The sequence below is a fragment of the Malaya genurostris genome, chromosome 3 (genome assembly GCF_030247185.1).
Source record: "Malaya genurostris strain Urasoe2022 chromosome 3, Malgen_1.1, whole genome shotgun sequence".
NCBI classification, from domain to species: domain Eukaryota; kingdom Metazoa; phylum Arthropoda; class Insecta; order Diptera; family Culicidae; genus Malaya; species Malaya genurostris.
Window position 1 is genome coordinate 46,950,196 of NC_080572.1, and position 23,037 is coordinate 46,973,232.

At 38.8% G+C, this 23,037-nt stretch overlaps 1 protein-coding gene across 4 annotated transcripts in view; it reads right to left on the reverse strand.

Annotated features, from left to right (window-relative positions):
• Positions 1–23,037, reverse strand: part of LOC131439359 (ecdysone receptor) — a 632,366-nt gene that overhangs the window by 166,465 nt on the left and 442,864 nt on the right. Inside the window, exon 2 of one of the 4 annotated variants that reach the window (XM_058610277.1) lies at positions 21,553–22,516. The exons of 2 other annotated variants lie outside the window; for them this stretch is intronic. In XM_058610277.1, the coding sequence (XP_058466260.1) occupies positions 21,553–22,027 (475 nt within the window). In that variant the 5' untranslated portion in view covers positions 22,028–22,516. Of the gene's footprint in view, positions 1–21,552; positions 22,522–23,037 lie in introns of all 4 variants that reach the window. One more of the 4 variants, XM_058610276.1, reaches the window with a different exon arrangement.

A 23,037-nucleotide genomic window follows, 5' to 3' on the forward strand; every position in this document is an offset into this window, starting at 1 on the left:
ACCGTTAACTAGCTTTGTTCGTACACGTCAAACGTAATTTTAAATGTGAATTAATACAGCAAACCTGTGATTTGTTTTTATACACGCCACATATAACACTGAAGGGTATATACGATCAAAATGGTTTGTAATATCTGATCAGTATGAATGAGAAACCTGAAAATTGGATTAAATCTTATTCATAGTATATTATTTACATCGGTCAAGTTTCATAGCTATTCATACTTCCATATTCCATCATATTCATAATCCCAGTCGCGTCGTCGAAACAAGAAATTGCCCGTGAAAAAGTTTTGTGCAACTACAATCAAAACCCAGGCGCCCCATTGATGGATCGCTGAAATGTTTGGAATTGTAAATACAACTATGTCTCGTGTGATAAGAACTTTCTAAGAGTATCTGAGTGATCATTAAACTGGTTTCATGAACAGTGAAATGACCAGGAAAGTGGTGCACCATATAAAGAACCGTTTAAATAAGTCAATTCGAGAATCGCTAAAAAATCGGATTTGTGTAGGAAGCCATGAGGTACGCTGAGTTACATGGTGCAGAAAACCCCTAACCGGAATGGAAAGCCGAACATCACTGCGAAATCCCGCGCCCGAGAACTTTACACGAAGTTGCTTACCAAATCGTGTTGCATCGTGATGGGTTACGTCAAGGTCGACTGCCGTCGAATTATGCAAATAGATCTAATCTGGCAGGCGATTTGTGGATGTGGTGAAACAAACGCTCCCTTAATTACTTCCGGAATAATCATAGATGCGATTTACGCGAACTTAACAAAATTTTAAAAAAGTCTCTTGCCATTCTGAAAGAGGCACAAAGAATCAATTCTGTTCTGGTCTGAACTAGCATCCGGCCACTACGCTCGAAACGTTTCTTTTCTGGAATTTGGCCTTTCTGTTTCAACAGACTTTGTAGGCGATTCATAGCACAAAAAATCATTACATGGCTAGTACTACGATCCTACTGACACTAAGAATCCTTCCAAGTCGGGGCTTGAACATACGGCTACTGGCTTGTAAGACCAGCGTCTGATGCATTGAACCGCCAACCCGGGCGTGGTATCGATCCAACGGAGTCAATTTTGCGCCTTAAAATATGAGCCCAGAAAATTCACCGGAACTTCGCCCAATTAAAACTTCTGGGCAATGATGAAGATAAAACTTTGGAAACATCCCAAAACTATAAAAACAAAGCTAAAGTAGAAGATAAATTGATTAAAATAACAGAACCATTGGGAAAATCGATTGCACAAAATTTGATCGATGGAGTGTGATGAGAGACTATATTGTATAACACAAATGTTCTAAATCACAACTCACTAGTAGTTTTTCAAACACGTTGTACCCCTGTACCCAGACTTACATAGCACATTACGGTACGGAGGTCTGTTTGACGTGATTTTCTTAAGAGTTTTTACGCGGATTTCGGAAATTACTCGAAACGTCGAGATCTGGTGTTATCTCAAAATTTTTTTAAGTCAACTTTCTGACAAGATTTTTTTTTCAAAAAAATGATTTCAGAGATCCCGCCAGATCTGAACGTTTCATGCATTTCTAAGAATCCAATTTTTTTTTTCGATTTCGGAAATCTTGACATTCGTCCAAAGTTCGGAAATGTCCCAAAATCGATTTTTTTCATACAAATTGTTTCGAGATAACACCAGATCTCGATGTTTCATGAACTTTCTTATGTGCGGCACGCATCCTCAGCGTAAAAAAGATCGCAGTGTAGTACATCTGAACTTGATCATTGATCACTCTGAGAAAATTGTGTAAATGGGAAAACAAATACGATTTGTCGGTTACGTTACTTATACGATTATATCTGCGGAACCGAATGTATTCGCCATGAAAAATAACCAAACAGTAGTGTGTAAGATTATTTCGAAATCGATCCAGTCAACTCTGCGGATGAAAAAAAAACAGTTTTGTCGATTACGCCATTTATAAGATTTTATCTCTCGAATCGTAAATGTACGCCATGACATTTCCAATCTTTATCATGGAACTTATAGTAACTTTTACACCAAATCAGTCTTAGTGTGTCGAAACATATTGACATTTGAAGATGGCGATTTGTTGGTTACGTTACTTCTACGACTACATATTAGAAGCCGAATGTGTCATCCACTCGCCCTCCGAACTCGATCAATCCTACAGTCACTTTCAAACGAGCCTGAGATTCTTAAAATCTGTAGAGCGATCAAGGAGAAAATTAATAGAATAAGTGCGTTTTGGCCGTTGAGTCACTTCTACGATTTTATCTCCGGAACCCGAGATGTCAACCATTTGATATTCAAACTTGATCAATGATGTAATAGTAGCCGTAGATGACCTTCAAATCGTTGAAGTCAGTTCGCTGAGAAAATTGAGCATATAGAAAAGGTTGGTTTGTCGATGAAATCATTAATTCTATTACATTTCCGGAACCGGAAGCGTCATCCATTTAATCTTCGATCTTGATCAATGGCTTAACAGTAGCTTTCAAATAACTCTAAAGTTGTTGAAATCGGTTTAACTATCTCAGAGATATTTGAGCGGATATAAAAAACGTAAAAAGAATCACATATACACATACATACAGCCATTTCCCGATCTCATCGTGCTGAGTCTAATAGTATTTCAAACTAACACATGGATCAATAAGTCCCGAGACTAAAGCAGAGATGGCGCTCGTAGTAAACCAGTAACCACGTCTTTCTAGAGTACTAACCTTTGCTTGGAACGGGTCAAAATTTTAAGTCGATCCGATCAGAAACAGCTGAGTTATCGAGGTTGGAGTAAAGTCGTTTTGTAGTTTGTTTAAAAAATGGAAAAAACCGAGTTTCGTGTTTTGATAAAACATTGTTTTTTAATGGGTAAAAACACCGTGCAAGCGAAACAATGGATTAAAAAATGTTATCCGGACTCTTGTCCATCAAAAGCAACGATTTGTCGGTGGTTCGCCGAGTTTAAACGTGGTCGTACCGACACAAATGACGTGGAACGCTCGGGTAGACCTGTGGAAGCCGTTATACCGGAAAATGTGAGTGCAGTGACAAAAATTTTAATGAAAGATCGTAAAGTGAAGCTCCGTGAGATTGAAAAATTGAGCATGAAAAAAGTTTTTTCCAAGTGGGTGCCGTGATTGCTTTCGATGGAACAAAATGCACCCTGCCACAACTCGATGAAAACAATGGCGAAATTGAACGAATTGGGCTTTGATCTGCTTCCCCACACCCCATACTCGCCAGATTTAGCCCCCAGTGACTACTGGCTCTTTGCTGATCTTAAAAAAATGGTCCAGGAAAAAAAATTTGGCTCAAATGAGGAGGTCATCGCTGAAACTGAAGCTTATTTTGAAGCAAAAGATAAATTTTTTTATGAACATGGTATTGAAAAATTGTAAAAACGTTGGAACCATTGTATCACCCTAAAAGGTGATTATGTTGATGAATAAAAAAAATTTTGCAAACAAAATGTTGTTTCCATTGTTAGTCTCGGGACTTATTGATCCATGTGTTAGGGGTTGCAGGAGCTTCTGAAAATTGGTTTTCATAGAAATTTTATAGTTTTTCTATAAAGAAAAACAGAAAAACATTATTTTTTATGAAGCAAATCGTCAAAGAAAACCTAAGAAAAGTAGGATAAACGTATTAGGGCTTGTGCTCCTCTAGCTTGCAATGTGAAATCTTTTTTCGATCATTTCATGGAGGCCGAAACTCCATTCTCTGACGCGGTAACATTAGACTATGCCTAAACATACATGAAATAGTGTTAGTGGAAAGTAGAGATTCGCGAGCTATCAGATGCTACACCAAAAACACGAGCGCGATCGCACTGCGGAAGCGTGTTTGGCCATGCTGCGAAACGGAATCCGAGGGAATCTCAACAGGTCAGAATGCTCGTGGTGTTGGAATGCTATCGCTTTTGTAAAATTTCTAAATCCTTTCGGGGATTGGAGTGCATAACGATTTGTTTTTTTTTTGTTTTGTGCTGTTTTCCCACTTCACTCACTATACACTTCCTCTGAAAAATGATGAGAAACCATGGCAAGGTTCAAATCTCCAAATAACCGAGGGAACGCGCCACTTGAGCCAATTTGTTTTGGTTCCTAAAACGCATTTTGCGACCATGATTAATGCTCATGAGTGAAGAATTCAGATCACAAAATCATGAATAATTGCTATGACTATATTTGAAGACATCATTACCATTGAATCACAAAATACTAGAACTATAATATCACATTCATGATAATTCTCGAAAAACTTATTGGTAAAGGTTTTCAAGTGATTTTACTAAATCGTTTTTGTAATTTAGTTGAAACAATTTGTATCCTAACTGTACGGAACCAATCGTTAGCAAATGAGGCTAATGATTAGAACGAGCATCTTTTTCAAGTTCAATTGCTTTCTAGCTGAAGAAACCCATCTGAAATCCACCCGGCCTCTGCCTGCTAAAGCTTGTATCCACTTTCCACCTTTCCTCACAAAATCCATATTACATCCCACATGTGTGCTCTCATTTATTTATTTATCTGTTACTATTCTAGAAACGTTTCTAACAAAGACCTTGTGAAGGAAAAAAGGCAAGCACACCAATGACAACGACGACGAAGATGACACGGATGTCAGTTATCCCTCTAACGGTTTCGATCTGCTCAAGCGCCCTACACAGACAAGGGACGATAGCTAGGCCCGGCACGCACGATTTCAAACATTTCAACCAGTCCGGCTGTCAAGCCACATGTCAAATGTTTATATTCTCGTCTAATTTTTTTGCTATTTACTGCGTTCATTCGCCTACTTCAAAAGTCTTCATTATTCTCCTTCCTACACCTTCGTTCATCAATTTCCACATATTTTGTGTCGTCTCAACGACTCTGGTAGCGGAAGCAGCAGCAGGATCGAAATGAACAGCAGGAGGACACATTTTGACGAACTAAAAATCAACATTTTCCTTGCGCTCACCCTGCGCGCGTCCTTCCTTTCTACCCTACCTATCCCGCGTGTCCGGAAAAGATTCTCTAATTGCGTTAATGTGATGGATTTTCGTTCGGTTTGGATTTTCCTTTCTTCCGGAGATCGAGGCGACTGAGGAAAAATGAGGACACAACTAATGACTTTCCGACTGACTGGCCAGGGGCAGTCGTGGTCGACCCCTGGTGCGAGTGCTGCCACATGCGCATTTTTCCACCTCTCCGGTACTTGGTGTGCCGGTGGTTGGTTGCTCTCGTTTGGTGGTTATTCGACATTTACGGATGCTGGGTCTGTTCAGATTGAGAACACGCGGGACTGATTTAGAGTGATTTAGCAGAGAAAAAATAAATAAATCACCTATGCGACGCGATCTTGCAACTCGCCCATGAGAACTGGTTTCTCAGAACATGCGAAAGTTGTATATCGCTTAGAAACCATGCGCGGTTGGTTAAATCGGTTTGGCTTTGGGGCTAACTCTACAATCTCGTCAACTGCCCCCGGACTACCTTTCGAGCGCAGAACTAGTGATCTTAGTAGCAACAACCACCACCAGTCTAGAAGAATGCACAGATAAAAATATTTTATGAATTTACATCTATTGTTCTGCACAAATTTGGAGCATGAAGTAAAACTTAAAGCTACTTTCTGTATTCTGTACGTTTCAATATAATTCAAACGTAAAATTAAGCGATAATTGAACTATACAGTACTATACATTGGAAAATCATTGCAATCATATTAAATTTTTCATCGATGATGGCTTCAAACAAATTTTCTATTCCATAGTATTGATGATTTAAATGTCGTGTAGATATCATTATTTTTTTCTGTGTGGCTTCAAATCAATCCATGGAACTCCCCTTTCCCATGACCCATTCGAAAACACAATGTTCCGAAAATAACTGATATCATAAAAACACATCTCGGTTAGTATTTATATTCTAGTCCACCGCTTTTTCCTTCCTCAGAAATTTCGTTTGCCTTTGGCTTCGACTTCTCCCCTCTAGATTTCAGTTTCTATGACAATTTCAAAAACACACGCACACATCCACGAACCCAATATTGTGTACAGAGCCTGTCCTGTCAGCTGAGCGACTTTCGAACAAAAGCCGACCGGGTCAGTGCGTTTGCTGACTACATTCATCTACTCCGGTAAATCCGATCCAAGTATGCGCACTGCAGTGGCGCAGTGATTTTTGTATAGTAAAAGTAGGCCACCGTACCAAGATCAGACTAGTGGCTAGTGAGCAAACACACGCACACACTTCAACACACCAGTACACGAATCAACGCGAATGATCACTAGGAGATCTTTCCCGATCCCAATAATCATGATGATCATTGCAGTGACCGTCTCGACGTCCGCTGGCCGGTTGCTAGGCACAACGTAAAAAAAAGAGAAATGCTTCGCGATTACATGCGAACTGGTGGTGGTGGATGACGTGAAATGCGTCACGATCCCGATCGGACGGACAGACGGGCAGCAGAAGCAAAGACAAGCCGTCGACGGCGAAAGGCTGGCAAATCCAAGTCAAGTTCGGAGAAAGTGAACTGGTAGGTGAAAGAGAAATGCTGCACAACGGTGGCGAAATAGTGGTTTGAGAAAACGAAAACCTGTTACCTACTTGTTGACGGCTATGAACCGTAGGCAGCCCCGAGAGACGGCGGAAACAACCGCGGCCGCCACAACTTCAGTAACCGAATGGTGATACTAGGCGCGATACCAGTTCGAAATGAGGGCTCCAGACGATGTCACTTTCATTTCATGTACAGCGTGCCATTGGCGTTGTGACGTCAAAACAACTGGCTATTGGAACAATGGGAAAGAAACTATGCGAATTATCGGTACCGGTCTGGAGGATGGTCGGAAGTCAACAAAGGTGCAGCAGTAGGGTCTGGGGATTAATGAAATAAAGTATGTCGGATACGTTACTTGAAAACAGAAATCCAACTAACTTTAGGCAAAATGAACAATAAGAAACACAAAAACACTAGATGATCCGTTCCAGTGATTTACTAGCAGAATCGCACTATCAAAGTTAAAACTCCTACTGATCACAAAGACTAAAACTAAAGTGCTGAAAATGTGGTTTCCATTCAATTATAGCGTGATATTAAATTAATACAGATCAACAAGTTAACTTAGGTTAACAAGTTAACTTAGGCATAAGCTATCCCCACATTTATGCCATAGTAAATCCGGTAAAACGAGTAACTCGAGACATATGTGGTGGTATTTGCGATTGTTGTTGAATATAAAATTCGTCACACATGGATTTGTATGATCAGTAAAATTTACAATTCTATGGAGTGCGCAAACTTCTAACATAAGGAAGCATCATAGTTTTTTGCCAGTTAGACTCAATCCACTTTTATTGGCTGCGGATGTGGGTTCTCAGTGGGTTTTCTCAGTGCAAAGGCGAAATGTTCGGATTGAAATTAATTTTATGCCGATCAACGGTAATATTGCGAAAGCGCCGATTGAAACAGCAACAGTATTCAAGTGTCGGATGAAGTGTTGTTTTATAAGTTTGTGCATACCAAGAATGCGATATGTTCAAGATTTGTGCCCAACATCAGAAACGGTATACGTGTGCGCATATGCGTTTGATTTAGCATATTCCATCATACGTTGTACTAGATCAAGACAAAGCTTTTAAAACACTTGTAACGTACGTACATTGTGTAGACACATAAAATCTGTCTACAAATAGCTCACTGCGAATAACTCCGTAAGAGAAAGAGTAGAGAATCGTCTACAACCAGAACCAACATTCAACATCAGCAGGAGCTATACTCGATACTTTTGAGTTATGTCGAAATCAACAATAATCATGCGAGAACCAAATTCACAAATCTGATTTATTAACAATTTTCTGTTCCACAATCTTAAAAATAGTAGAAGTATCACGGTGTCCAACAACAAAAAAAGGGATGATGATGTGATCAGCGAACCAATTACCCTCTGACTGTCACTGAATAATAACAAAGTCGATTGCCCAAATCACTTATGTTTAGTATTTTTGTTAAATATTCCTTTGATTCAAGCTTTAAACTGAAATCCCATGTCAAAAAACATTGTAATAGGTCCGCTGGTTGAGGGTTGAATTATTTTTTCGGGTATCTCGAGATATAAATAAGATCGATAAATAAATATTCATTATTACAAGTGTATATAAGAAAAGCAAAAACCCTTCTCTTACCATTTAATTAGTCTCAATACAATATCTGTAACATTAGCTATCCTCACCCATTAGTATTGTGAGCTTATCAAACAACCTAAGGAGTGTATCGAAAATAAGCTATCCCCACATTTTTCTTTCAAATTATGATAAAAAACGATATTTTATTCAAACTAAAAATTGATCCTATATTGTACGAGGTTAAACTTGAGCATAATGAAAACCGGATGAAATTTAAAATATTCCTTCACGAATTTTCAAACTTTTGATCGAACGCTCTTCATCAAGTTCCGGACAAGTGTTGCATTGCATGTTATGGACACTTGAGCCCATATTTTTTTTAACTCCTGCATGTTCCCAGCTGCCTTACCAGTCTTCTTGAAGACCCTCTTTACGATTGCCCAGTAACGTTCGATGGGTCGAAGCTGAGGGCAATTCGGCGGATTGATATTTTTCTCAACGAAATTTATACCCTTTTCCGTAAGCCAATTGAGAGTGGTTTTGGCATAGTGAGCCGACTCTAAATCCAGCCAAAACAGTGGATGTGTACTATGCTTCTTATATAAAGGCAGTAATCTCTTCTGAAGACACTCAGATCGATAGATTTCTGCATTTATAGTTCCGATAGTGTGAAAAAAGGTTGACTTCAAACCACAGGAACATATTGCTTGCCATACCAGTAGTTTTCGACCTAATTTCTCCACTTGAATCGACCTGTCCGCATCGCTCACATCCTCCCCAACGACGATAGTAAAGTATTGTGGACTTGGAAGGGTTTTTGAGTCCTCCTTTAAATAAGTCTCATCGTCCATCAAAACGGATGCAAAAGACGCGAATATAATTTCCGGGTCCTTGTTGCTGCTCGCTTCTTCTGTTCTACACTTTGTTTCGAGATTTTCTGCTTCTTGTATATCTTCAGGTGATTTCGCCTCTCGATACGCTAGATCATTCCGACGCTTTCCTGCTTTTTTGGCCAAATCACGTATTGACATTGATTTGTTCTTCATGATTAGAGATACCACTTTCTGGTTCAGTTTCGGGTTGGAAGAACCGTGTTTTCTGCCTATTCCTGGTAGCTCATCCAAAGAATAGTGTTCCCCAAACTTATTAATGATGGTTTTAACACTGGCATGATGAATTCCAAACCACTTCGCCAATTTTCGCATAGTAATACCCTTCTCGCTTAGCCATGTGTCCAGAATCTTAATTTTCATTTTCTTTCCAATAAGCGACATTTTGAAAACGCAGAATTTCAACCGCACAAACAAGCTGACAGCCAAACGCACAGCATGCTGTGATGTGAGCATAAAAAACCATCACAAATACATGCGTACAACACTAATGTATGTGGATAGCTTATTTTCGATACACTCCTTAATAATAACTTTCAAACGAGTATAAATCTTTCAAAATCGATTCTTTCATCTCCGAGAAATTTTGTTGCATTGAATTATACTGGGATTTGACGGTTAAGTCACACATAACATGACATTGTTAACTTTCAAATAAGCCTGAGTTTATCGAAATTCATTGAGTCATTCTCAAGAAAATTCAGCGGTTAGTCGAGCACGTCACTTGTACTATTATATCTTCAGAACCAGACAATCATTTCATTTTTAAAATTCATCCAAAATTCGGCAGTAGTTTTCAAACGAACCTAGAACCGGCATCAGAAGTCACAGTCGTTTGATCTTCGAACTTGATCCACAACTCAATAGGAGCTTTCAAATGAACCTAGATTTGTTAAAATCGGCTCAGCCATCTCTGAGAATATCGAGTGGTAAAAAAATAACGCGTTTTGTCGGTTACGTCACTTATACCACCATATATCCGGAACCTGAAGTGACAGCCGTATGATCTTTGAACTTGTTCAATTGTCGAATAGAAACTTCCAAACGAGTTTTAGTGACACAGAACCATATCCTTCCAAAATTGTTGACGCTTGTTGCTCTGCAAAACCAACAACAATCTATGCCTGCAATTTCAAAACATTTCATGCTGAGCTTTCTTCGTTTCATCCGGAAGTGAAAGCGGAAATTTCGGTTCGATGGAAAAATTATGAACGGCATGATGGCACTACGAGTCTAACACAATATCGTTATTGCCAGGGCTTCGGCCATGATGTGGTTGTTCGCTTGCAAAAACGTTTTTCCAATGAACGAAACACTCATATGAATATTCGTGCTGTGATGGACACTTTTCAACTGTTCTTTTGCCTAATCAAACCACATTCTAAACCTTTCTAAGGCTCTTTACAAGTCCTTGGAAACCAGTTTCAGCTCTCAATGAAAACATTCTAATACTCCCTGTAAACGGTGGATATAGTCAAAGTCGTTAACTTTTCCAATTCTGTGAGTTCTATTAAACACGTATAACACAAGTATTGTCTCAAGATGACATTACTGGAACAAATTATGATGAAATTTGGGCAACCATTAGCGAACTTAGTAACATGAAAGCTCCAAAAAATGTTTATTAATTATATTAAACATTTCCCGATGTTACCCTGTGGCTTTGTCAACAATTTTAAAAGTGTTTTGTAGATTTATTCCCAAAATTAATAAAAAAAACAACAGAAGCATCCAAATTATCCTTATTTTTCATTACAAGCTTTCATTGTGCTGTTACTGATAACAACTAAGAAAGCTTTGATGCTTTCTGATTAATTTGATACTACTGTTAAACTCTTATAAAATCGTTGGAGCTATTTGCAATGGATTGTTCAATATAGAACCTGTATGGGACAATAAGCTCTTTCAACACATTGACTGAACTTCTTGCTCAAACACAAAATTGGGTATTGCCTCCTACTTTTCGTTTGTTGAATTTAAAAAAAATCATGATGCTAAAATCATGATGCTCATATTTGGGCTTGCCATATTTTTCGCGGATTTCGCTTTGAATTTTTTCCCGGTGTAACTTAATTCTCAATTTTTTCTGGTTCTCCCGATTTTTCTGGTCATTTCTCTTTCAAGATACCATTGATAAAAAAGAGCCGTTTTCGTTGGTCGATTTCTTAGGCATCATCATAAAATTGCCACTCAACTTAGATCCGTTGTTTTGGGTGTAATTTGAATTTCAGAGGAGATTCTACGGAGTTGTAATCATCAAAATCTGGCAACCTTGATTGATAGCTCTCGCCAATCATGGCCACCAAGATCCGGTTAATGACAGGCACGTGTCAGGCAAACTTCGCGTGGATCTGAATTGCCTCCACCATCAACGGAACCGTCCAGTTCACAAACAAACCGCGTTAACAAGACAAATTACGACCGTTCAGATGGATCGTGTCACCCGCCTTCTAAGTCAAACTGCGACGGCTTGACCGAAATCAAAATGTGGTGGCAGCGGTATGTGTGTCATATTTCAACCAAAAATATTAGGATCCAAAAGCATCACCAGAAGTTGCGACAGGTTCGCGTGGTGGGTCTTCTTTTCTTTGCCGCTATACTGCTATTTACTACCATTTTCCCCTCATTCGATGATGAATCTGCGCGTAGGCGTAGGCTAACATCGAAAGGGAAAAAAAATCACGCTAGGATTTGAAGGTGAAATGTTGCTCCACTAAACTAACATAAATCATTTCAAACGGTCCGACGATGAATGTGACAAACATCGGTCATAATTGCCATCTGTGAAAATTTATGAAATTTCCATTAAACCCTAGATACACTCGAACCCCTCCCCATTTGCTCAACAATCGACATATATCACTGTGGACTTCACTCTACTCCTGCAGAGGGCTCTTCGGAAATTTCTTACTTCCGTGCCACTTTCATCGCCATGTTGTCGTCATGTTGGACGACAGTGTGTTACGATGGGTTTTATTTTGGGATATACCAACAAAGTTACAAGCTCACGCAAGTCGTTCGTTGAATAATTGGGTCAACAGATAGGCACTCGCCTAGGGTGTCTGCTTCTACATAATAGGTAGGTATATGTTGGCGGAAAGAAAAGAAGTAGAATACGATATCGTAAGCAAAAACAACATCGGTTGCGAGATGTTGATGCTGTCAGATCTGCCGTAACGTTCATAACCAGGTGCGTAGCCAGGAAAAAAAAATTTCGAGGGGTGTAATATGAAATTTCTCGAAAAAAAATTTAGGTTATAAAGTCGTTTGTTTTCAAGTTCAAGTTTTCATAACATAATAATTTTTTGAGTTTCGGATTGGAACAATGGTTGGACGATGTCAGAAGAATTTTTAATTAATCAATCAATCAATGATGATTTTAACCCATCTCGATAAACATTAGAAAAGGTCCCAAGTGCAAATGACAGTTTCTCTTGGTTTACTTTGTCTTCCAATTATTACGGTAAATTCCAGTAATTTTCAACAAATTCTACAGTGCCTATCGAAAGTTGATGGTTTTGGCTATTATCCTATGTGAAGTGTTAGATTGAAGGATTGCTGATTTAGCCGTAATTCTCGAAAGAGAGAGTAAACAAAGAGAAACTTTCATTTGCACTTAGGACCTTTTCTCGTGTTTGTCTTCCTATTATTATTAACAGCACAGAGAAAAATTCAAATTTCTCCATTTATGGGTTTTGATACCGCGCAGGCTTTTACGGTTTGTGCAAGGTTAACATATAACAGTTCGGCTGAAATGTTCGTATCGTTTAATAGAAACACACATTTTTTTGCCAAAATTCGTTTTTATTATTCAACATAATTGCCATCAGAGGCGATACAACGATTATAGCGATCTTCCAACTTTTCGATACCATTTTTGTAGTACGATTTGTCCTTTGCCTCAAAATAGGCCTCAGTTTCAGCGATTACCTCTTCATTGCTTCTAAATTTTTTACCAGCGAGCATTCTCTTGAGGTCTGAGAACAGGAAAAAGTCACTCATGTACACATTTCTACTCATTTATAACTCGCTCTCCAAGATCCGAAGATTCGTTCAGTTCGTAGCTTTCACCTTACCAGCAGGGATGCCAGGTCATTTTTTCAAAAATATATGACCATCCAAAAACCCTCACTATTTCGTACCACTCTGTGATTTTTGGTGCTGAACTGTGATCAATTTTAAAAATCTATAATCGATTTCAGAATCTGTGTAAATCTGTGCCTATTTTCAGAAATCTCGGAGAATCTGTGCCATTTTTGAAATCCGTGTAAAAGGTTGAAAATCTGTGAAACACAGATTAATCTGTGAGTCTGGCATCCTTGCTTACCAGTGCGGTGAACTGGTGAGCTACGGTTACGCGTTACGCTCTCCGTTTCTTAACCATTCATGGTTTCAGCATGGCCATAGTAAAAATGAGTCACACGAATAGTACTCAGGATATTCTCATTGGAAAATAAATTGGAAAATTTTCCGATAAGTATTTTCTACAATTATTCCAAATAAAGTGTGTATAAAATCTAACTTGAAACAAGTTTTGATTAGAAAACTAGTTTTAAGGGGGTTGTCATAATTCAATAACTAAAACTAACTTTGAAAAGGCCTAAAAAAGTTCCATCGAGTTCCACTTAGATTTTTTTTATAGTACTGAGCATATCTTTTTCTATAAATTTTGTAAAAATCAGCTGCATAAACTTTCATATTTCGCTTCGGTGTAAGGTTTTATCATAGGTAAAAAAGGCTAAAATGATGTATAATTTTGCCAGGAAACAACAAACCTATGCACTACCTTCAACAAAAATATGGGATTTTTTATTTTCACAATTATTCCAAACTAAGTATGCATAAAAAAATTACTCGAAACAAGTTATGAATAAAAAACTGAATTGAAGTTATGAATAAAAAACTGAAATGAAAACGCTTTGTATATCCGAAACGGTGCGACCTAGACTTTTGGTATATTTGACAGAGTAAATTATATTCAATAGTTCTAAAACTTTGTAAGAGAAAAAAAATTCTATCTCTTCAGAAAAAAAAGTTATGGTTATATTTTTTGTCAAAGTAGGCCATGAACAATTAGAGATAGAATCAAATTACGCGGTATATATATTTGTAAAAAAAAAATCTTAAACATGGTTCTATAGCATCTACTCCTTTTATGCATTAAAAGAACGGTTTGGCAGCTACTGATTTATGTCACGTTTTTATTGATTCGAACCACTGTGCGGCGCATACAAAGTATCATGCACGTGTTCAGCACCATTTAAGCAGGTTGCTTACTGGAACGTGCTCACTCATGTACCAGAGTAGCTCAGTTGGCAAAGTGGTACGGAGAGGGTTGTAGGTTCGAGTCCTCGCTCTGGGCGATGCTTTTTCCCATATTTTAGCACTGTGTCTTTCTTCGGCCTGTTTCTCGTTCGTAGTGATGTAATGAAAACAAAGTTCATAAAATATAAATTCTTCATGTCTCGAAATATTTATCAGAGTAACAGGAATAAAATTCCAATTGCATTCTAAGCAGTAAATTCAAGGGCTTGACGTTGTGATGAGTACGAATAAAGGTAAGCTTTGAGTTGCTATTTATTTCAAATATAGCAATTTGGCTTAGCTATTATTGATCGGAACGCACGGAAAAACATTCTTCTAAGAATGATACTAGTCACAAAAACAGTGTCGTCCCTGAATCCAAAATCTTCGACTTCGTTTCATTGTTCTCCTGAAGATCCCTTATAGAATATTATAGTCTTATAGAACTTCAAAAAGCTTCGGTTGTAAATTTCTAGGATTTTTGTTGTATTCGAATTATACGTGAATAGTTTCAAGCAACAAAATTTCCGCTCTGTGAAGAATTTCGAAATATATAATTTACAGAAGGTTAAACAGTATGCTTAACGACAGCGGTACTGTTACTCAACCAGGCATGCTTCACTCAAACCTACAACCAAAAAGTTGCTTTTTCAAAGAAAATCGTGTTTGATTAATCGCAATCCTTATTTATTTCGCATCTTAAGATTTTCCGGATGGATGGCGCTGCACGGGAATTACTAGCGTACGGAAAGGTTTTGCAATGTTTGTCCTTTATCATATATAAAGATTATGCAATCACTGTGACCGACTTTTGAACCGAGGCCCGGTTCGACTCAGTTCGTCGAGTATGCAAAATTTCAGTGTGTGAATGTGTGTCTGCGCGTGTATATATGTGTATGTATTTGTGTGTACATATATGTACACGTACATGTGTATGGAACAAAAGTATGCACTCGATTCTCGGAGATGGACCAATTTTCACAAACTTAGATTAAAATGAAAAATCTATTGAATTTTGCTCGGATCGAACTTCCGGTTCGAGAGTAAAGGGGTAAAATGTGCAAAAAAAAAATGAAGAAAAAACGCACTCGATTTCCTCAGAGACCGCTCAACCGATTTCTTCTTCAACTTAGATTCAAATTGAAGGCCTTATAGTCCCATTACCTGCTATTGAATTACATCTAAATCCGGCAGCTGGTTCCAGAGTTATGGGGTAAAATGTACAAAATGAACTACAAAAATGCACTTCATTTTCTCAAAAACCGTTCATCCAATTTTCACAAGTTTAGGTTCAAATGAAAGGGTCTTATAACTCCATATAACCCTACCGAGTTTCATCCGGATACGGTTCCGGAATTACAGACTGATAGATATAAAAGTACCATCTTCAGGAGCGTGTTTTTGTACAAGACAGGCAAAAATCAAACTAAATATATTCAAATAGCCGTATAATTCTTCAATTATTCAGGTATGGTTAGTTGATGACCAAATACGTTGATTTTGGATATACCGGATCATCGCTTCTGGCTCCTGGAGGTACAAAGTTTTATTCGAACCGGATTCCAAGATGACGGCTTCTGGTTTGAAGCCATTCCTTGAAAATCATTACAATATGAATATTTTTTGAATGGATTCAATGAGTAATCCAAGATGGCGACTTCTAGTTTATCGAAATTCCCTGAAAACATTACAATGTGAGTATTTTCGGAAAGGATTTGATGAGTAGATGTTGTGAAACGATGTTTGATGTCATTTATTTTTAATTCAAAATTGTGACTTCCGCTATTCTTTGAAAACCCATACTATGAATGAATGTTTATTCGCGTTTCAAAATCCAGGATGATAACTTCCGGATCTTCGATATTCCTTGAAATATAGTACAATATGAGTATTTTCGGAACGGGTTTGATGAGTAGATGCCGATGACGACTTCCGGTTCCTCGATATTGCTGAAAACCATTACAATACGAGAATTTTCGAAACGGATTTTATAAGCAGATTTCGGATGTTTGAAGTCGTTTTATAATCCAAAATGGCGACTTCATCGATATTTCTTGAGAACCATTACAATATTTTTGTAAGGAAATTGATAAGCAGATGTCGTGAAACGATGTTTAATTTTGTTTCAAAATCCAAGATGGTGACTTCCGATTTAACAATATTCCTAAGAATGCTCTACAATACAAATATTTTCGATACAGATTTGATGAATAAATACCGGCAAATGACACATGAGATCGAAAATTCAAGATGACAACTTCCGGTCTATCGCTACTATGTTAAAACAATAAAAATGAGAATGTTTCTGGAATGGATTGAACCAGTAGAATTTGAAAAACCATTTTTTGTTACCTAGCCGTCAAATTTGATATGAAAATATACACACTCTGAAGATTTTTGAAAAATATCTATCATCCGGAAGTCACCATTTTAGATTTTGAAACGATCTTAAACATGGTTCTATAGCATATCCGTTCCGAAAATACCATTTTTGTAATGGTTTTTATAAAATGTTGAGGAAACGGAAGACGCCATTTTCGATTTTGAAACGACTTAAACATCTTTTTACGGTATCTTCTCATCAAATTGGTTAAAAAAAGTTATTTTGTGATGGTTTTCAAGGAATATCGATAAGGCAGAAATCGTTAAGTTTGGTTTTGAAACGTCATCAAACATTGATTTACCACATCTAATCATTAAATCCGTCTAGAAAATACTGTAAAATACTGAAAATTAAATTGTAATGGTTTCTAAATAATATCGGAAGTCGCCATTTTGGATTTTATAATGACTTGACACATACTTATCCGGTATCCACTCATCAACTTCGTTTCAACATAATTTTATAGTAGTGGTTGCCAAGAAATATCGATGAACCGGAATTTGAAACGGTATAAAACAGTGTTTTGCGATGTTTTGCTCATCAAATTCGTTCGAAAATACCAGGGGCTGGGGTCCACTAGGAGATTGATAGTACCTATTAGCTCTCTCCGGACAGTACCAGCCTAGATGCCGTGTGGAATCCGGCGGAAAAAAATGAACCAAGAATAGATCCACTGGGTTCCTGCTTCCATGTCGTAAAAGGCGACAATTGCAGGAGTTTCTTTTTCCTTTCAGTTATCAGATATTTTCAAGGTTTCACTTCTGATTACTCTATTTTACTAAATTATCTCTTCATTCAACCTATCAATTTCCGTCTAGCTTCGGAGAAAAGTTTTATTGGGAATGTTTTCTTCTTTCATGTTATTGATTGTCTTTCAGGATTATAAATTGAATGATAAAAATCAACTATTGCGCAAATCCGTTGATATAACAAAGTTAATAACAGAGGTAACATATATCGATATATTGAATACATAGTGAAAAACACTTGATAATAATATTTCAAACAATAAATTAATATTTTTCTCGGTAGCCGGCTGCCCAGATCAACCAATATAACCATTTATTAATTTTAATAAATAATTAAAATAATAGAGCGGAAATAATACAGAATCAAGACGCACGTGAAATCTGTTGACCTTTATTTGGTGATTTAAAATGATTTTATAACAACTGTTTGGAATATGTTAATGCAATGAATCAACTATTTTGTCTAAATCCTATTCTCTCGTTTATTTTGTATCACGTATTTTTTATTCTGTACGCGATAGTATTACAAATTTTTCTTCAGTTTCCTCGAATAAGAGCTGTGAATCAAGACTTCCCGGGACTTCAATATAGGATATTGTTGAAACGTTCGCTCGGGAAGTCAGTGAGTTTTAATCTGGTGCATCCAAGCATCTTGAAACCGGAACATACTGAGTCGTGCGCTAATACTACCAATACTGAAATTTTTACTAACAAATATCCTTCTCCCATGACACCTGTGGAGTGCGCAGTAGTATATACGACCTCTAGTAACAACAAGTGTTGGACTAACATCCCTTCCCATTCCTTAGACGATCTACGTTCGGGCCTGGCCGGCGCCGGTACTGATCAATGAATTCTGGGATTACCAGAAGATGTACATTGAAAGATGATTTGCCAGTCCCAGGTCGGATCATCTAGAAACTCCCTGTACAATTTCAGCTAATCACGATCAGTAACGGAGTAGCAACCAGGGGTGGTCGCTCAAGCTCAAGCTCAAGCTCAAGCTCAAATTCGTTCCGAAAATACCGTTTCCGTAATGGTTTTCAAAGAATATCTATAAAACGGATGTCGCCATCTTGGATTTTAAAACAACATCAAGCATCGTTTAACGACATGAACCCATATTGTAATGATTTTAAAGGAATACCGATTAACCAGAAGTGGCCATCTCGGATTTTGATTCGAGTTCAAGTATTGTTTTTCTCTATTCGTCAAATCTGCTACAAAAACTCCGAATTCGAATGATGCCATAGTATATCGTAGAACCGGAAGCAGCCATCTTGGATTTTGAAACGGCTTGCAACATCGCTTTCCGATATATACTCATCAAACCCGTTCCGAAAATAATTATACAAGGTGAGATGAAAAAACTGCAACAAAGTAAAACGCCATAATTTTTTCATTTTTTTTTTAAATTTTATTGAATGAAAGCAAAAAATGTCGGAAATAACATCAAATTTGAGAATCGGTTTAGATTTGTTCGAATTGGCCACCTTTGGCACGAACTATGGCCTTCAAACGGCCAATGAAACCATCACACGCTGCCCGAAAGTGGCTCTGCGGTATTTTGTCCCATTCTCGGCGAAGCGCTTGCTTGAGATGATCGACACTTTGGTATTTTTTAGTGCCAACCTTGCTTTCCAAAATACCCCAGGCACAATAGTCCAACGGATTGGCATCCGGAGATTTTGGTGGCCATTGTGCGGTGGAAATGAAGCGAGGAACCTCATTTCTTAACCATTCTTGGGTGGCGCGTGCTGAGTGCGATGGTGCTGAGTCCTGTTGGAATGTCCAAGGTCTGCGGCCGAAATGTTTGCGTGCCCAGGGCTTCAGAACTCCCTCCAAAATATTTTCGCGATAGATTTGCGCATTTATTTTGACCCCACGGTCGATGAATACGAGCGGCGAGCGACCATCGGCTGTTATGGCGGCCCACACCATCACCATGGCCGGCTTTTGAGTTCTGGTGGCCAACCGAAGTTGCAAATTTTCAGCTGACCTCTCTGGCAAGTAAACACGATCATTTTGTTTGTTTACAAACTGCTGGATAACGAATGGTTTCTCATCGGAGAAAACCAAATTCGGCAGTTCACCACTTTCGGCCAAGCGAAGCAACTCTTTAGCTTTTTCGAGTCTAACTTTTTTTTGCGCATCAGTAAGATCTTGCATTTTTTGGAACTTCAATGGCTTTAGTCCAAGCTCATTTTTCAATATTTGCCGAATGGCATATTGCGATATGTTCAGCTCACGAGCCATTTTTCGGCCACTGCGACGCGGATTTCGTTCAATTCTCTTCTTCACTTTTCGAACCATTTCTGCCGATGTTGCTGTTTTTTTTCGTCCACTTCCTTGACGTCGGGCTACGCTACCAGTATCACGGTAACGAGCGATGGTACGAGACACAAAAGATTTATTCACTTTTAAATGCTGGAGGGCTCTAACGATAGCCACTTGTGGTTTTCCAGCCAAATGCAAAGCAATCACACTATCACACTTGAATTCCATCACAAATAACTTTTTTTCTGAAAAATTCCCACCAAAATGCTTTTGTGCGCTTGTAAATAATATAATGAGCTGTCACTAGAATAAATCTGACAGCTGTGGGACGAGCGGTTTAGAAATGACAGCAGTCTGAAGTTGGTTGCAGTTTTTTCATCTCACCTTGTATTGTAAGGGATTTTCAAGAAAAATCGATAAACCGGAATCACATCCGCTCCGATATTGATATATTCGAAAACTCCCGCTTTAGTTCGTAAATGGAGGTTTGAGGTGTATTTTGCTAGATACCTAAGTTTAGAAATTTTTTATTTGCATTTGATCTAGTAAAATGCAACGGAATCGATACGGTTTGAAATTTGAAATTTCGTTCATTAGGTATAGCGAAATGAAACTAATTTCAACAGATGCCAGCATGTAAAAATCTATCGAACAGCTTACCCGCCTCCAATGTCAACCAGGTCATTCGCATTTCATCGCCGAAACCGACCGTCGAAATTAGCACATGAAGTTTCGCAACATCAGACCGCGAGCACTATGGCGAAAAAAAAACCCGGTGTTCAAGTTTATTATCACGACCTACATTGGTATTCCGGCCCACAGACGGCACACGGTAGGCCTTCGCCTATTGCCGTCGTTGTTGATGACGGCGTCGAGCGTCCTTGGAAGATATCGCGGTAGATTTCGCGTTACTAAAACATCGCCCCAGCTTGGTTCGTTGAAACAATGAAATCAGCCTGGCTGACGTGACAACCACCAGCCAACAAAGAAGGAATCACCAGATTGCCTGATGTCTGTTTAGGAAGGCTTAGAGAAGCAGAATGAGGTCCCCGTTAAAAGTAGTAATAAGACTATGGCCCAGTTTGCATCCGGAACTCCAGATTGACAGTGTGCTCTGGGTGAGCTAGGGAAAGTGCAACGGTGTCTAGCCGAACAGACAGATCGCGTCTGGCAATCGCAATCGTGTGTGTACGTCATTTAGCACCAAACAACAAAGAGCTGGCCATCGTCGTTGTCGTCGTCGGCGTCCTCGGCGTAGTCGGCGTCATCGTCATCATTGACACAGTTTCGGGGTTTCGCTGAATTGCACCCCTTGTCTTCGTCTTCTGACTGGTGCGCTGTGGTGCGATGCAATTTTCTGCTCATCGAAATAGTGAAAAAAAGGGTTGTGTTTTTTTTTGTTTAACCAGGGAGGATAAGTACCCAAGTAAGGAAAGCTTGAGGTGATACCAGTCTGTCGGTTGGTTGGTTGGTTGGTTATTTGATTGCATGGAAATACTTTACAAGGTGAAAGATGATGATAAAGCACCTTCGGCTTCGGCTCCTTGTGCTAATGAGTTTACTTTAACCGGTCTGAGTTTGTGTTTTTAAATGGGAGGGAATTTTTTTCTATTCGATTCGACAAACGTGAAATATGCATTACAGGCATTTTTTTTTTTACTGGGTCACGAGCTAAAATATACAAACGCTATTGTTGAAGTAATTGGTCACTTTGATGAGATGTTTTTGTTCGATTTATTACCACCAGCGGTATTATAACGGTTTCTTCCTGCTTCGGTGAATCAACTTAGAAGGGACTTGGAGTTTCGAAATCAATTCAATAAAAAATGCCACTCACCTGACGAAATCGAGTTAACCGATTCACTGCGGGGCGTGTTCATGATCGTGTTCTGAATGATCGACGGAAGCGGCGGTATCAGCGTCTGGTTCTGGGTCATCCCACTAATCAAATTACCGACGATGTGCTGGATGTTGTTCCCGTTGGCCTGCACGGCCTGTCCGGCCATGTTCATCATTCCGTTCAGGTTGTTGTTGGCCACGATTCCGTTCATGAGCATATTGCCGGCCGCTCCGCAACCTCCGACGTTGTTGTTTCCGTTCGATAAAACCGAGTGCCCGTTGTAGGCGTTCTCCTCGTAGGCACTCCACAGTTCCAGATCGTTATACTCGGGCGAACCGAGTGAGGTCGGTGACATAGTCATCCCGGGGGACATGACTAGTGCAGCCGAGGACGAAGTTACCTCGGAGCTGCTCTCGTCCAGCATGCGCAGCGACGTGAAGCCGCCATTGTTGGACCATCTTCTTTTCATCATTTTGGAGCTTCGGGTCAATCCACACACGCGGGTAGTTCTTCACTTGTTCAACAGTATAAAAATCTACTCTATCTGCGACAACACTCTTCACTACCAAAGGCCTCACGCTTCCCGCTTCTAGAATCAACCAACCAATCAACAAGTAACAATTGTTAAAACGCTCTCTTCAGCTACCGTATCGCGCAACACTAAATTCTACTTTGATTTGTTTTTTTTTTCTTTTAACAATCGATTCTCCAAACCAAAACAATCCCGTCCCGTTGCGGTTATTATTCCCGTCAAAACATTCCGCTACTAGAATCCTAACAATCACAAATTACACAAGCCTGCAGTGGAAGAACCCATCGTTAAGGCTTGGGAGTAAGCAATGATGGTCCTTCTCCGAATATTTCCGCATTCTGGTGGAGACGTCCCAAATCCGATCCGGCTCGGAGCGCTTGCATGCTGCGTCGTCTGAGGTGTCGTTGTATCTGGCATATAATTCTGTAACTATACTGTGGCGAGAAAAAATATTGGTTAGCCTAAAAGGTTCTATCCAATGCATTCACTAACCTGGAGGGTTCTGCTGAATCGGTTTACGGAAGCGGACTCGGACATGACGACGAATGTGACGACAATTTGTTTCAATGAGTAAGAAGTATACGGTTTTGAGTTTCAGTTATGACAGAAATATTGAAATCTAATAGTTTCGAAAGCATTTAGCAAAACTGAGAACATTCATAATCACAATCAACCAAATTGTGTCGGTTCAACTTATACCGCCAAGCAGACGTAAAGTTAATTCCGTTAGCAATACACTTATCTGCACTGAACTGCAATGTCCTTCGTGCGAATTTCAAAAATCTCGATAGTAGAGAAAAAGATCATTATTCCGAAACAGAAATAAGTACTTTTTGGATATTACTAAACTATACTTGGAGTGAGGTTAATCTTACATTAAGTTGAATTCCCAACATTTGAAATCACTTAGAACTTAGATACTGGAATTCTTATTTAAATAGTTATTGTGT